The sequence below is a fragment of the Diplotaxodon limnothrissa genome, linkage group LG9 (genome assembly GCF_057381915.1).
Source record: "Diplotaxodon limnothrissa isolate DT_005_m linkage group LG9, D_limnothrissa_male_GT1.1, whole genome shotgun sequence".
NCBI classification, from domain to species: domain Eukaryota; kingdom Metazoa; phylum Chordata; class Actinopteri; order Cichliformes; family Cichlidae; genus Diplotaxodon; species Diplotaxodon limnothrissa.
Window position 1 is genome coordinate 23846641 of NC_140604.1, and position 16161 is coordinate 23862801.

General features: G+C 42.0%; 1 protein-coding gene across 1 annotated transcript; it reads right to left on the reverse strand.

Moving 5' to 3' along the window:
• Positions 1-2003: 2003 nt before the first annotated feature.
• On the reverse strand, positions 2004-15742 carry trpc1 (transient receptor potential cation channel, subfamily C, member 1). The gene is made up of 13 exons (XM_085362301.1): positions 15577-15742; positions 14604-14758; positions 14416-14517; positions 14095-14297; positions 13157-13288; positions 12792-12987; positions 11478-11814; positions 9687-9826; positions 8737-8883; positions 4559-4743; positions 2890-3091; positions 2322-2516; positions 2004-2231 (listed from the first exon to the last, which is right to left on the reverse strand). Exons 1-13 carry the CDS (start codon positions 15740-15742, stop codon positions 2004-2006), a joined length of 2388 nt encoding a protein of 795 aa, XP_085218427.1.
• Positions 15743-16161: the final 419 nt, after the last annotated feature.

Sequence of the window (16161 nt, forward strand, 5' to 3'; positions counted from 1 at the left end):
TTGTTCAGTCTCTGTCTAATTGTGCTACCATCCAGTTTACTGAGGCCTGTAGAGTCTGAGATGTAGCGGCCTGACCTTGAAGTGAATTAGCTGGGATGTCCACTCCTGGGAAGATTGGCACCTGTGAATATTTTTAATGACTGTATAGAACAGGGATGTCAAACACAAGGCCCGCGGGCCAGAATTGGCCCAGTGACCAGAATCAGCCTGAAAAGATTCCAATCTGGCCCACTGGCCGGCTTTGGAAACAAACACACTTACACACACAAAAACATGCATCCTTACCGTAGAGCAGCTCTCAGCAACAGTTTCTTCTCTAAGATCATCGCTGATGTCTTTCCTCTTTGGCTTTGTGTTAACACACAGCTGAAGACACCAGACAATAGAAAACTGCCAAAACTTGCGTGTCACATAGGGGCTCACACTCGATGACGATCAGTTCATCGAATGCATTGGTTAGCAGCTGCTTTCTCCTCATTGGCATCTTAACTCACATGTAAGCAGTAAGGGTGTACATACTGCTTCTGCATTTAAGGGTTAGTTTTTGTGTAATATGTCATGTTTTGTAGTCCATCTGAATCTGATTTTGAGCCCTGCTAAGGAGCAGGTGGTTTTTATTATGTCCTGATACATAAAACCTTAGAAGTCAAAGTGAGTGTACTTTACTTTTTTTGTTCGTTTTTCTTTCTCTCTCTCTCTCTCTCTTTTTTTTTTTTTACCATGACTGTAAATTGGATGATTACAGAACAAACAAGACACGGAGAAATTCCCATCTGTCTTCAATTACTCGAGGTTTTCGCATTCATGTCATGATTCTAGCACAGGATTAAACTGACCCCAGTCACCGGTGTCTGAAATAGGCAGAACACCAATTTATTATAATGTTTCATAAGATAAACATTATTCATATTTTAAAAATTCGGTGTGCATGCACATCTGTTCTGGCATTCCATAGTGGCAGTTTTCCTCAGAGTATTCCATATTCTGCCTTTCAGTTTTACCCTTTGAGGCTCTTGAATACAATGTGAATAAAGGATGGGGCTGATGCATTAAATAAAGATGTCAGTTTGGCGGACCAGTCATTAATTTAACAAGCTTAATATCCACAGGGGGGATTTGTTGCAGCTATTTGTCGTAGCTTTAATGATGGTTTAGCACCTGCCATTAAATTCCCAAGTTCGGTTTTAATGGGCAGGTTTGGAAATGTTAATTGTGGTGATTTAATGTGCAATATTTTATACATGCAATATTCTTTCAGTTCTTCTGGTTTCACGCCAACCAAGCGAGGAGCTTATTTGCTGAAGCTTTTTTCTCGAGCATCATCGTCATTATGATATTTTCTTAGTGTCTTTTTTTAGAAGCAAAGGTATGAAATGAAAACTATTTTCTTATGGAAAAAACTTTAATAATATTATTTATATTTTATTTTTGTCATCTGTCCAAATAAAACGCTTTCACCACTTTAGATTGTTCCTCTTTTTGTGTAAGACTTTTCACCTGGGAGAATGCCACATAATATCGGGTCTGTTTAGAGCGGTCGAGGCAAACACGCTCTGCTAAGCATCAGAATGGATGAGGTGTTTGTAGCGCAACTCTCTCGTGGAGCGGACAGCTCGGGGATTGGCTGAATAGTTTTGCTTTCAGACCTGTTGCAGCCAAAACGAAAAAAGCCATGAAATATCCAGTGTGTGTTTTTTTCTTAAATCTTTATTTATCTATTGAAAACAATGGCTTTTTTTATTTACAAAAAAGGTTACATAGCTGAGTAATAGATAGGAGGCCTGAGTCTGGAGGCTTTGGTGGAGGATACATATTTGTCTAGTTAAGTTCCAGGCTTAAAGTGAGGTTTAATAGCCTCTGTGACTCAAAAGAGCAGAGTATTTTTTTCTTTCTATTTTTTTTTTTTTTTTTTGCACATGCTCGGGTCACACAGCAGCCCAGATAAACAAGAAGCAAAGATTTTGTCAAGAGGACAGGAGGGGAAAGAATAACAAGTCTTTTTTTTAGCTCCTTGGGTAGAACATGGCATATTTGGAGGTCCGGAAACCCAACAGGTCCCTCATCTCATTGCGAAACTTTGACAGGTCTTGGCGAAGGTCGTTCAGATTTTCCACCGTAGCCTGGTCTGTGCTTTGCATCTTCTGCCGGGTGGAGGTCAGGTAGCGGTGAACTAGACAGCACATGATCTTCTGGTAGTTCTCATCCCGCTTCTGCTTCAGGTTCTTCCACTCCTGTAAGGACAGCATTAACACAGAGGGTCATTTGTTGAAGATTAGAAGATGGGTTTGAATCAAACTTTTACAATATTGTTTATCTCTCACCTTCAGACTGTTCTGTCTCTTCACTTTGCCCTTCGAGGTGTGTGAACAGATCCACTTGCTCAGGCTGGTCACCAAGTAGCAGACAGTCTTTGGAGAAGGGAGGATGTTTAAGGGTGGAGGCAGCGTGCACTTGTCATCAAAGTAGCTGAGCCACAATTTGGCCCGGGCAAACTTCCACTCTTTATCCTCGTGATTCTACAGGAGTCCAAAAGCCAATAAGAACACTTAAGAACGAAGGAATGTTGGAAAACTTTCATGCATTTAAACTTTCACACACAGTTTTACAGGAGGAATGTTGAAAATGCAAAACCACCACACAGTGGAAACTTAGGGGAACAGATTTTTGTGAAAGATAAGTTGCACTTATTGCAATCGAAATCAAGCAGGCCGCAAAGAGCGGTTCCAAGGAAAGAAAGTAGCTAACATCTGTGGAACAATTCAGGGCTACTTTGAGGAAAATTAAACCTTAACAGTAAACGAAAACCGTCGGAGATTTCAATGCCAGGACAAATTCAAACTGCCCGTGGCAGCACTGAGACCATCAGCGCCAAAACTTATTTACACTTACAGCAATTTGCCTGAAGCTTTTATGGAGCATGGCCACCAGCAGCTTGGTCAGCACAATAACCACCACGATGTTGTAGGTGCCTATGATCATGGCGCCGACAAAAGAGCGCAGCTCCTCTGTGTAGCTGATGCGGGTGACGAAGAGTGCAACGTGTGCCAGGGAGAAGATGTACCAGAACAGTGCATAGCAGGTCCCCATAAATCTGCAAAAGAGACGAAGCTAGTACGTGTGCAGGTCAGGTTTAAACATACAACCCTGTCTCCAAAAAAAGTTGAGAAATAAATACAAACCTACATTTACATAAAAAGAGCTCCCTAGAAAGTCTTTCATAAAAACGAGGAAGGGTTCAGGACTCTTTGAAGCACTATGTGGGGAAATATTTTAAGAATAGCATTTCTTATTGTAAAAATGCTAGGGGGCATGCAGATTCAAGTACCTACATATATCACTTTATTAGAAGATTAAGAGAATCTGGAGAAATCTCTGCACACAATGAAAATGTCTGAAAACCAATATTCAGTGGTCATTATCTTTGGGCCTGCAGGCATTAAAAAACAAACACAATTCTAAAGTGCAACAATTAGTCAGTTTAGGGGTTGTTAACATGTGATTTAAGTAGGATCATGTGCCAAATTTTCTGAAATGTGTCACTTCAAATGCAAAACAATTTCTCCTTTGTTTTAAATTTTTTAACTGAATGTAGGATTTAAATGATTTGTTGTTAAGCCGCTCTAAACTGAGGTGTGCTCCGATGCACAAAATGTCAAAAGAGAAAAGCAAGCAGAGAGAGACATGAGCAATCTGACTGCTGTGCAGACTTCATTACACAACCTGCACATGACCGACTACTTCAGAGCGTAATAAGATTTACAAAGCTTCCAGGGAACACAGATGTGCTTACTCATCTGTAAAAAAGGTGTAATGTGCACAATTACATAAAAGACTACTTTCAAAAAAAAAAAAAAAAGGATTATGCGTCACGTAACCTATCAGTTATTTTTGTTTTTATACTTTTACATGAAGATGGAAGGCGAGGGAGAGTTTTCTTGTGATGCTTCGGATGTCTTGTCTCATCTTCACAGCTTGTGCTGCAATTTTCTCCTAAAAATCTGACTTGAATTGTAACATTTACAAGTTTTACTCTATGTATTGTATAGATTTCTGTGTATTTCTTGTATTTATTTAAGCACACTATTTGTACTATTAACATTTGTCCCTGCTTATGTTAAAAATCACTGTTTAGTTTCTGTCCAAATTCTGTCTAAATTAGTGTTTTCCATGTACATGAATTGAAGAATGTATGAGCTACACAGTGTTTATTTTTATAACAGTCCTTTCATATGCATTTGCAGTGCCTCATAGGCTTTTTAAACTATGTTGACTTATCTATTTTTTTTAGCTCTGAAGAAAGCACCCTTGTGCTTAGACTTCACAGTACTGAATAAAGCCTGTGCTGCATAACTGTTAAAGTGCTCCCACACTTTGCTGTCTCTTTCAATGTTATGATCTAATTTTACAGTATATAAAGATCATGTATGCATATAAACATATATAAAGGATAAAAACATATATAAAGGTTTTATATAACCTCCAACATCCCTCAACATATACACTAAACAGTCATTGACGCCATCGCTGTCCAAAATGACAGAATGAGGTTTGCCCATACGTGTGGAATGCGTCGTTGCTCTGCTGCTCGCAGAAGATGCCCCCGCAGTCCTTGGGTGGATTGTTTTCCTTATCTTTCTGGTCCTTTCCATAGAGCTGGGTGAGTCCAATGGTGAAGGAGAATAACACAAGCAGGAAGAGGCCCAAAAACTTTCCAAACTCCTGCAGCATTTGTCCCATGGAGATCTAGCGAGAGATTAACATTTTCCCGTTAATCTTGTGCTGCTTGCTCTAACAGCTTTCTCAAAGAAATCTCAATAATCTTCATCAGCCTTTAAGCAGCTGGATTGGATTAAACTTGACTCTGCTTAATGTCTGATCTGAACAACACTGGCCTGAAATGAAAACAACCAAGATATTGCAGTATCACATTCTCTGTGCTAACTAGATCTCCCTTTAAAACACCAATCAATCAAGTTTATTGAAAGTCTGGGTAATGCTAGAGACTTAGAAGATTTGATAAACTAGATTTTCTATGTTCTCTAATCAAATAACTTTTGTGCAACTGGACTGTGATATATTAAAAGCCCAACTACACATTAATTAGACACACTTACAATTACAATATATTAGAGTGCAACTCTCTGATTTTTAAAATGTCACAGAAAGTGTAAATTATGTAAAAGTAACACTGTAGTACATTTAAATTCAACAACAGTCCAGCAGAATTCGTTTCTACTTTGTATACTGAATTTTTACTCTAGTACTTCTTTTCAAAGCCATTCAGACTTTAGAAAGACGCATGCTCGCACTGCTTCACCACTCTCTGACCACTCTTAGCGTGTTTTTTCACCCATGTTCAGATTTAGTAGTGGTTCCTCAGGGAAGAGGAAGAAAACCTACTTATTCTGGCTGCTAGAGTTCTCTCAACCTACCTGAAGAAACACAGAGACAAACACGGAGGAAGCCAGAGAGAGGACGAGAACACAGAAATCTTCTTAAAGCATTGGAAACCCACTATTTACAGGCTTGTGCCGCATATCTGTTTATAAGGACCTCGAGATGGTCAAACAAGGTCAGAACACACTCCTACCCTTGCAAAACACAAACACATATAAAGTGTCCAGTGTAAGAGAAAACCATTCTGGCTGCATGACGAATCATGATGTTTGATGAATGGTGAGTACAGAGTTTGTGCTGGAACCCAGGGAGTCTATTTGAGAAAGTTTGGTCTGTTCGGGTGATTTATTCCCCCAGTGTATTCATCTGCCACTTTGTACACATCTGATTTAGGAGATGTGGGTGCTCCCTGCCTGACAGATATCCTAAACTGGTTACTGTACAAACAGAACAGAAATATAGCAGGGTATTACCTCCTCACCGTGACTGGAGGAGGTCTAATGCATACCTCAAATAAATCTAACCAAAGATACTCAATGCAGCACTGTTAGATAATGAGAGGAAATTTTATGTTATTTAATTTAGAGAGTGAAAATTAAATGCATCTATTTATCCATCCATTTTCTCAACTGCTTGTTCAATTTTGGGTTCCTGAGGCTGGAGCCTATTCTAGCTGTCACAGGGGAAAAGGCAGGGTACCCTCTGAGCAGGTCACAGCACATCAGAGGGCTGATACAGAGAAACAGGCAGCCACTGAAAGCCCACATTAACACATACAATCAATTAACAATTTCCATTCCACCTAACAAATGCATTTTTGGAGTGTGGCAGGAAGCCAGAGTGGGCACAGGGAGAAAATGCCAACTCCACACAGTCTGGAGATGTCCACGACATGGAAGTGTATGAGGCCTCATTTAGTCAGGTCAGGATTCACCTACTTCACAGCGGGCAGAAGACTATGTTGGTGGGTCTCTACTGAGTAGCCAATTCAAACAGCCATATACCATTCTAGTTTCAATAGCAGTCTAGTTTCAGTAAACACTGACATTCCCGCAACAAAAACAGCTTTGCAGCTAAACCAAATGTAGTAAAGTAAATAAAAAGGAAGCTACAGCTTTGCTGTTGCTGGATTCATCCTGAGATTTGTTCCTGTTGATTTCACTGCAGAAACTGTGAAATCTGTGCAGCAGCTCAGCTGTTTTGGGCCCAGAAAACTGTTAATGTTAAATATAGTGTCATGAGTGACCCAGGGTCCATGAACAGTTATGGACTTTTATATATCTTGTAGATATGTGTGCTGCACTGTGCTGCTGTCCGTGTGTTTTTTCTATGCTTGTGTGATAGGTGTGTGTGTGTGTGTGGCTGAGTTCTGGGGTTCAGTCAGGCCTGGTGGGTGTGGCCCTGTCAGGTGGCTGGCCACACCTGAAGATCATCACACACACCTGGAGCTGATCAAGCCTTAGGTTTCCTTAATGGAAACAGAATCTGAAAGTATTTCACAAGCTGTACGTTTAGGAGACAGACTCAGTTCAATTTAATCCTTGCTTACAACATCTAAAGTTAATCCGTATACATTTAGCATGACTTATTTCTATTTCTCTTACACACACTCAAATAGCCCAGCTGACTCTCAGTTAGCCTATGGCACATTAATGATGTCAGTGAGGTTAAGTCTGGGCCGTGATAGACCCACACCACAGACGCATACTCCCACTTTCAGTCACTCTTTCCAAACTCAGTTGGGGGCAATACCTACCGGAAATATGAGCTGGCCTCTTCAGGGCGGACAGAATGAGAGAAACATTCATTATTCCAACCCACATAGTATTGACTCACTGTCTGTGTGTGTGTCCATGCCTGAGTACGACTGGACTGAATCCTAGCATGCCAGATATCACAGGAGTGTGGAAATGTGTGGGTGCGTGTGCATTAGAGGAGAGGTGTGTCTGCCACGTGAGTGCGAGTACGGCTGCGAACACGCCAACCAAACCAAACCAAGTGTATTTTCAAAGCTGATTTTCCATCCTGTCAAGCCAGACAGTTATGTCACAGAGTGAAGAAGAAGGGCGAGAAGAAAAAAAACGAGAGTGAAGCAGGAAGAGCGTAGCTGAAAAATGCTCATTAAAAAGCTACAGAGCACCCTGACTGTTTTATAAGTCAACCACAAACAGCACCTCGAAATAATGACAGGAAGGACTGACCTCACTGCGCACCTCAAGAGTTCTTTACGCTTTAAAAGTCACACATTGGGAAAAATGAACCTCACGTTTGCTAACAAAAATTCAGATAATGGCAGGCTTCATGATTTCCCTCTGCCAGCTGGATAATAATATAAAACCTGATATGATAAAAAGGGACATCTATGGCGCCTGAGTAGAAAATATGCAAAGCAGACTTCTGGCTTCTCTGAAGCTACAAAGAAATCTCCAATATTCAAATGAAGTCATTTTGATTTTTTTTTAATCTTCACAGACAAAAGTAACACTACTTGGCTAATAACATCTATAACCTTTTGCAAATGGCAAGAAAATGCAAGCTAATTCTAAACTAATGTTTGGCATTATAAGCTAAAACAGGCTAATCAAGAGAATCCAGTGCAGCTTTTCCAGGCTTCGGGAAGCTTAGTGAATATTTTTCACTTGGATATTTTCCACAGTGCTCCATTGATATATTTTCTATAAGAGATGTTCCTTGTCAGAAATGTCAGACAATAAATCCAATTTTGATTTGAAAAGAAAAAAAAAACATCCCACAAGTGTATTTAATAAGAGCTTCCCTTCTCCGCTCTGCATTTATTCCCATGCAGCCAAAATCGTATAGATTGCACATACTTAAATAAATCAACTGTGAAGGCAGTCATTCATTTAGATGATAGCAGTATGGCGATGTACATGGTAAATAAGCTGCAAATCCTTTTTCAGTTTATTATGTGCGCATTATCAGAGCAGAACACATTAATCTGCTGCCTCACTTCACTGTGCTTATACTTAATGCTTATGATGATGGTTATGCTGAGCACAGCTGGTGTGATGCTTAGAGTTGGCTCGCCCTGCAGTGTTCACATCCACTAACAGAGGAAGAGAGTGGGTGGTGTGTGTGTGTGTGGCGTCCGGGACAAAGATAAAATAAAGAAATAAATAAATAGGCGAAGCAGTTTTATAATCATTGCATAACTATAAGGCCATTTTTTTCTCATTAAAGGGCTTTACAGATATATCACTTAAAACCCTCAGGGATCGCAGTCATATCTCGTTGTTGCCTGCTTGCACTGAGTGAGAATCAAGCCTCTCTACAAAACACTCACAGCTACTTTAATGTATATTCCAACTGTTTTCCTACCTGTAGAGGGCCCAGTATGGAGCTCGTGGTGTACATGAAGAAAAGTCGCAGGTAACTAAGAACGTTGGCAAAGGCAAACAGTCCCTCGGCCACCAGGATGGGATGGAAGGCATCCCAGTCCTTCCTGTTCTGCTCCTGATCTTTAAACTGCAGATCAAAGCAAAGAGATTCAGAGAAAGATACATATCTGAATGTACTGTCACCGTCTTTAAATGTCATAGAAGGCATTATTTTTCCAAAGGACAGCACTATGCAAGTCTTGAGCCAAGTGGAGAAGAAAAGAAGTATTTATATAATGCAGATGAACAGTTCTTAAAAAAGAGGAAAACATCCAGCAAAAGACCTAAAACAGGACCTTAATCTACTGGACCATTTACTGTTAGCCAAAATCTCATCAGAAATGGCCCCAATGAAAAGTTGGCTGCCAAGACACCATTTTTAAAGAAGGGAGTAAACGAATACCTGGGTAGGAAACCCACATAATTATGAACTGACCTCCCTTAAATCAGACCTCAACATAATTGAAGCACTGTCGGATTGTCTTGACAGAGAACAGAACAAAAGGAAGCCAACACCCAAAAGAAGAGCTTTGAATGTCCTTCAAGAAGCCTGGAGAACTATTCCTGAAGACTACTTAAAGACATGAAACGAGAACTCTAAACAGAAGTTAGACCTCTATTTCAAAACTGTTTGGCTGTGTGTGGTCTGTGCTCCGTTTACTGCCTTAGGTGAGGCACATTACACTTTTATCAGTCTTAATGGTGCATTAGAAAGCTCAATTCCTAGAATAGCTTTGCCCAGCTTTCAACTTGATCTGAGATCTAATTGAAACAACAGATGAAAACACCTCCCTGGAGTGTAGCGTTAATATGCACAAGCGTTATTCCACGAAACCTTAAATCTAATTATCTATCCATTAAATGTAAGGAGTGTGTGCTATGTGTCTGTACCTTGCTATGAGCAACAATCTTCAGAGCAAAGGTGGCTAAGTAGAGGGAGTTCATCACAAAACTCAGCTGGTTCCTAGACTCTTCCAGAAAGTCTTCCAGCCCCTCATACCACAGACGCTTCACATCTGACCACACCATTCCTATAGGGGGGGGGGGGAAGAATCCACCATTACCACGTACACACAGACGTATACACACACACCCACCACTGGAAAAAGGATGTCATCCACAACATTTTAAAATCCCTTCAAGGCTCAGCCATCAGTCATCTCACAGAGAGAGCCCGGGGGAAACAGGAATGTGTGAGACACAGAAATCAAGAGATTAATGTGCTGAAAATGTGTCATCTGTGGGATTTAGGGAGGTGCGTGGAATTTAATTAAGATGGGTTAGCGTCTTTTTGTGTTTAAATGGTATTTCATCAATTCTAAATGTACAAAAGGAATAAAAAAAATTACTCCAGGTGCAAGTTAATGTTCAGTCGGATTTTCTTATGCCTTGATTCAGAAACTGTTACAGTTCTGAGTTTCCCATTAACGTGAGGCCTCTGGCCCAGGGGAATACCAGGATGGAGGGAAGAGGAGAAAGATGATAGGAAGAGGGAAAGCAAACAATGGAGAGGAAAAAGAAAAAACAAAAAAGTGTTGCAACTCTAAGAACTCCCCTTCCCATTCTGATAACATAAGGCAGGAGGCTGTCTGAGAACGGTAACCGTTAGTAATCTCATTCCTCTCATTTAACTCATCTTGGGTGACGTGTTGACGCTGCAGGGATACTGTACACCATTGCCTCTCGCCTTGGAGTTTAGGCTGTTTTCAAAATGACGCAACCATTAGAAAAAAAAATGCAAAGTTTATCTTTGATGCTGCTCTTTTGCAATGCTTAAGGAAATGTTCTCCCTCTAGTGGGCTATTGTAGCCCATGGAAAACCCTATTACGCTTCTTATCTAATGACTGAAAAACTCATGTCAATCCTGCAGTGTACAAACTAAACTGACAATTACCCCACAGCACAGCACAACACTATATCATTGAATAATAGATGTCAATTGCTTCTAAATCCTTTCACATCCCGTCACATGACGTTACTGGGAAGATTTATTAAAGAAAGAGCTGAAACCTAGATGCTGTGGTCGTGATGCTTTGTCTCTGGTGGAAGTGGCTCGGATTTTTTGCAACAATGAGACAAACATGCCTACTGCGGAAGCAGAGCCATTAAAGAGACTAAACAGCCGTGTTAATGGTTTCTTGGCAGAAGGGTAAGGTAAAGAGGCAGAGTCAATTTCCAGCTGTCACTATCCGCCCTTTTTCTGAAAAGATAGCTGGTGTATGTGTGAATATGTTTCCACGGCTGTGTGTTGAGTTCATTGATACCAGCACTCAGAAGGGCCACAGGGGGGAAAGAAGAAGCTGCAGTTTCTTTTCTATTGTGCTCAATTAGAAGCAGGGCTGACGGATTTAATCCGGTCAAGCTGGGCTTTCTGTCATTTGGTGTAGAAACAGCCGTTTGTCATGTAATGCCTGATGTGATTATGGACACGGGATACTGGACTTTAGCCAGATCATAACAGGAAGCGCTCATTTTCACTCAACCATGCCATGTTACCGTATTAACCTTTAGTTTGTGGGACTGGGTTTTGACTCTAGTTCTAGTTCCTTAAAGTGCATTAGGAAATAGATAAGTATTAAATTATCAAAGCGCTAAAATATATAAAGCACAATAACTACATATAATGCATGACACGCCTCTGGAAACAGCATTATGCGTTATTTACAGGGTAAAAGTCTGACCTATGATCCAGAGGATGAGCAGGTAATCAATCATCTCAAGCGCGGGCCCCATCGTGTTCTTCTTGTTCTCGTTGTAGACCAGAGAGTACAGGTTAAGCAGCAGCAGGAAGGTGAAGTAGGAGGCGCTGTGGATGATGAACTTAACGAAAGGGGTATGGATTATTTGGCCAACACGGGAGCGTGGCACCAGAAGGTAGCAGACAGAAAGGAGAGGCCAAAGCATGGCCACGCTCAGAACTGTGGCCATTTTTAGACAGGTGTGCTTGCGTCGGTAGCTGGCCATCTCTCCAAACCAGACAGTGTTGAGGAACTGCTGACAGTTGGACTGAGCCACAAACTGTAAAAGGGACATCAAGAGAGAACGGCAGTTAAAGCATCGGTGGACAGATGTTTAATACGAAAAAAGAAAAACTTTACGAAAAATCAGCAAAGTGAAGAAAGAGTTCAAGATTTCGTGAGAACAATTCTTAGGTTTCTGGGCGCGGGTTTGCTTTGATGATCATTTCACTGGAATAAATATGAAGCTACAGCCAGAAGATTAGCACAAAGACTGGCTCAAGAATAAATAGCTGTGTGATGAGCTGTGGATAGCTCCAACACCCAACCTGCTTCCCCCTGTTTATAATGTAAGCTCTACTAATCAGTTGCAGACTGCAATTTAAGATTTATCGCACAAACACGACAGCAGCATCAATCTCCTCTTCTAACTTTAGGCAACAGAACCAATAAACATTTCTTTTTTAAATTTCTGATACTCGTTAGGGATCGTCACAGGAGATTATCTGCCTCCCTCTTACTCTATCCCTAGCATCCTCTTCTGTCACATCAGCTCTCTGCACATTCTTCTTCTTCTCTGTGGTCTTCTTCTTCTCTTCCTATCTGACAGTTTTACCGTCAACTTTTTTCCAATATATCCACTATGCCACCTCCTCACATGCTCAAACCATCTCAGCCTTTTCTCTCTAACTTTGTCTCCAACAACTTAAGCCGAGCTGTCCCTCTGATGGACTCATTTCTAATCCTCCCTCTCTTCATCACTCTAAATGAGCATCTTCAGCTTGGCTTCCTGTTTTTTTAGGCAGTGCCACCGTCTACAAACCACACAACATAGCAGGTTTCACCACCAACTTGTTAACCTTCCCTTACGCTCTTGCTGCTATAATCTGTCACAAATCAGGGCAGCCATTCTAACAATAAATAGGAGGTGGACTCATTTGTTATTAGTCACATTGCCCTTTTGCCCTCTGTAGAAACCTTATGAGTGTCTTCAGCAGTAAACAGTATGTTACTACCTGCCCAGTGATGTATGCAAACCTCTTTTTGGTTGTACTTGATGGCCAGTTTAAGTCGACTGAGATTCATGCGCTCCTCCAGTAAGCCTCTCTTGTCAACATGATCCTCGGTGGATGTGTGGTTGAGAATCACTTCTAGCTCTCGAGAGTTTCGAGCCTGAGCCAGCAGGTCTTTGGCAAACATCTTGCACTGCTTTGCCAGTTCCTCATAGTCAGTTCTAGAGCAAATAAATTAGATCAAATAAGAGGATATTAAAAGGTTAAGATTCTTATCAATCTCAGGCTATAAAAGAAAGGATTTACAGCATCGCTATATGTATTTACATCTGTTTACAGGCAAAGAAATTGGATTAACGCTCTGATGCATGTGCAGCATGTTGACTCTACCTGAACTCCACTTCAACGAGACTGAGCTCCTTTAGGTCTGCGCTCAGCTCAAAGGCCCTGAGTATGGGATCTTCCTCTGTCAGCATGATGAGAGAGGGGCTGGCTAGGCAGCGGTAGATGTCGAGACGGAACCTAACCCACCACCATCAACAGAAACGAGGCGGTTAAAACCTCCCCAAAGGGGATAGGTGGAAACATGACAGACTTGTGCAGATGGGAGAAGAAATAAGGAGAAACATTCAGTCCTCTATCTGTTTCATTTATACCTTCTTTCACCTCTATGTTGTTTGGCAGCCAAACTGCAGAGTGATTCATTTAGTGTACTGTGTGGGAGGCCACACTGCCCTGCACAGAGAAAATAAAGGCCCCTGCGGAAGAGATCAGCAAAATCTCATCTGCAAGTCCGAGAAGGTATCAGAAACCAAGTACTCCTTCTTCCCAGAGGAACTGCTGCTGTTTTGCTGTTTTCCCTTAAATTAGAGTTTGTATTGATTTTGTATTTCAGTAAAATACCAATACCGACTCTCTACAGCTAGATCAGTCGAGCTTGACAATAACAGAGAAAATCAGGAGTCCTCTCGGGGACAAGGAAGATACTTTGGGCATTCATTGGACTGTAAAAAATGGCTAAAGAATTCCTAAAACCCAGTGTGTTGATTAAATCATCGACTTCTAGGAGCAGCAGACTGGATTTTCAACCTAATGCTGCCATCGAAACAAGAGGCTGCAATGTTTCACAAGAGCCACTTTACTTGGAGCAAAACTGGGTTGATTTGTTGGGTCAAAACAATCAAAACATCACCTACAAAACAGAAGTGGTATTGACTATTCCAATTTAAAGTAATTGAGCAAAGAAATAGTCCGCTGGTGCTCTTAATGCACTCGTCTGCACAAAGTCAGTGCCACTTAAGTATTTTGTGAGCTCTAGTTAACTGTACCTGGAGTGGCGTAAGCTGTCCTTCTTGTTTTTAACGTTGCAGAGCGTGCACTCACAGCCAACAGCGTGAGGCCGGGGGAGAGAGATGTCCTGCTTGAGCAGCATGGTCAGGATCTCGTAGTTGTTCCTGTGGGCTGCCAGGATGACTGGAGCCACATCCATGGTGGTGGAATACTCTGGATTCTGGATGCGCTGCATCAGTTTCTGACAAGAGCATGGATTAAAAAAAAAAATACTGTAAGTGAATTATAGAAATTGATAAGCAAGTTTTTGCCTTAATGGTGTTTCTTTTCTTGAAAACGAGTAATAACAGCAGACTTACAGCAATAGAGGGCTTAGAAGATCTCCTTGGCCTGTGGTTAAGGAGAATGTCCACGGCTCCTACCACCTCTGAGTCTATGGCCACCAGCAAAGCGTCTGTTGCCTACACAGAAAGAAATGCACAATTTTAGTGATGTAAATGATGTCTTGTGTATATTATTTTACCCCTAGTCTGTGCTTGCTTGTTACCTGGCAGCCATACTCCAAGAGCAGCTGAAGGATGTCCAGATTCTCGTTCTCGATGGCGATGGTCACTGCATCTCGGCCCAGCACGTCCACACTGTTGATGTTGAGCTCGCCGTGTCTGTTCTCCTCCAGCAGTTTCTTCACCATGTAGTAGTCACCTGAGAAGCAAGTCAAGGACAAAGCAGCACATCATAAATGTGATCCACCTTGGCAAGTTCTCACAAAGGCGGATCCTTTGAAGAAGCGAAACATTAGTGTGAGCGCGGTGCCAAAACGACACAAACACACAGCGCCGGTTATCAGGCGAGCTCTTTCAGAGAACAGGCTCAGATCCAGCGGCAACCCTTAATCTTGTGTAACAATAACATCTCCCTCAAAGGACAATTTCTGTTGCTGGGCCACGTTTAGGGAGACTTTATATGGTCACAGTGGCAGTTATTGGCTTAGCACACTTCTGCCTGTACAATGTTCTTAACTTATCAATGAAATATTCTCACGCCACGGGGACTAGTTGAGAAAACCCATGCCTCTTTGTTATTTTACACTTACACTGTCTACGTCTTGCCTTGCTGGCATTTAGCTTGTTTGCATTAACTTTCCATGTTGGGGTTTGTGAAAAGTCAGGAGACCAGGGAGAGAAACTTAAAGTGGAGCAGACATTTAACTATTAACTGCCCCTTGGGCAAATTACCACAGTATCCAAAGTGTGGGCAGCTGTGAGTGGCATACACTGGAGTGGGGGGATCTGTAATGATTGAGTAGTTTGCCAGCTGCTAAATGAGCCTGTATGACATCTGCCATGCTGTCACTGCGTGTGCGCTCTACCTCCTACATGAGACATGTAGCTTCAGCATCCCTAATGATCACAATAACGAGCTTCCTTCAGCTCGTAGTCACGTGTTGCACGGACATCCCATTGCATTGCAAACAGGGAACAACAGCCCAGATATTAAATTAGACGAAACAAGAGCCAAACCTTTCTCGCATGCCAGGAGGAAGAGTTTCTCGTCCAGAGTCGTCTCCTCTTTCACTTCTCTCACGTCTTTCAAGGCCAGGAATTTGTCCGGAGAGGAAGCGTCCGTGCCATGGTACAGAGCTGCCATTACGACGGAGAGCGAGTACGGCAAGACGCTGATGTGCATCCCACTAGAAACCGACGACCATTACACGAGAAATCCCGTCATATGCGATGACATGCGAAGAATGCTTCTGTAGTTGCGCAGCAGAGGTTTAAAGCGGCCGACTTAAACCAGTGCCAGTAATCGCTGGCATTACCGTCCCAGCTCCGGTGCGTTCGCTTTTTCCCTTTTTTCGGGGTTAAAATATCGCCTATTGTAGCCCTTTTCGCACCATCGATCTCAAACGTGGGGTTAAAAAGTGTTCACGGCGACGGCAAGTAGACGAAACAACGCGGTCATTTCTCGCGGCGTGTTTACAAGCACCATCTTCTCACTTGCATCGCAGTGGTCCTGATGCTGCTGGCGAGGTTTGCACTGCGCATGTTTCCTCCTCCACCTGCTTGATCGTTTCGCAGGCGCAAAGCCGTGATTACGTAACAGTG

Bases quoted from the DNA above. Each gene is read 5' to 3' on its own strand.
- trpc1 (XM_085362301.1), bottom strand. From the start codon at position 15,742: ATGCACATCAGCGTCTTGCCGTACTCGCTCTCCGTCGTAATGGCAGCT. The intron at 12,988-13,156 runs GTAGAGTCAACA...TATTTGCTCTAG, and splicing joins CTCGTTGAAGTGGAGTTCAG to AACTGACTATGAGGAACTGG. The intron at 9,827-11,477 runs GTCAGACTTTTA...CCCCCCCTATAG, and splicing joins GCTCATCCTCTGGATCATAG to GAATGGTGTGGTCAGATGTG.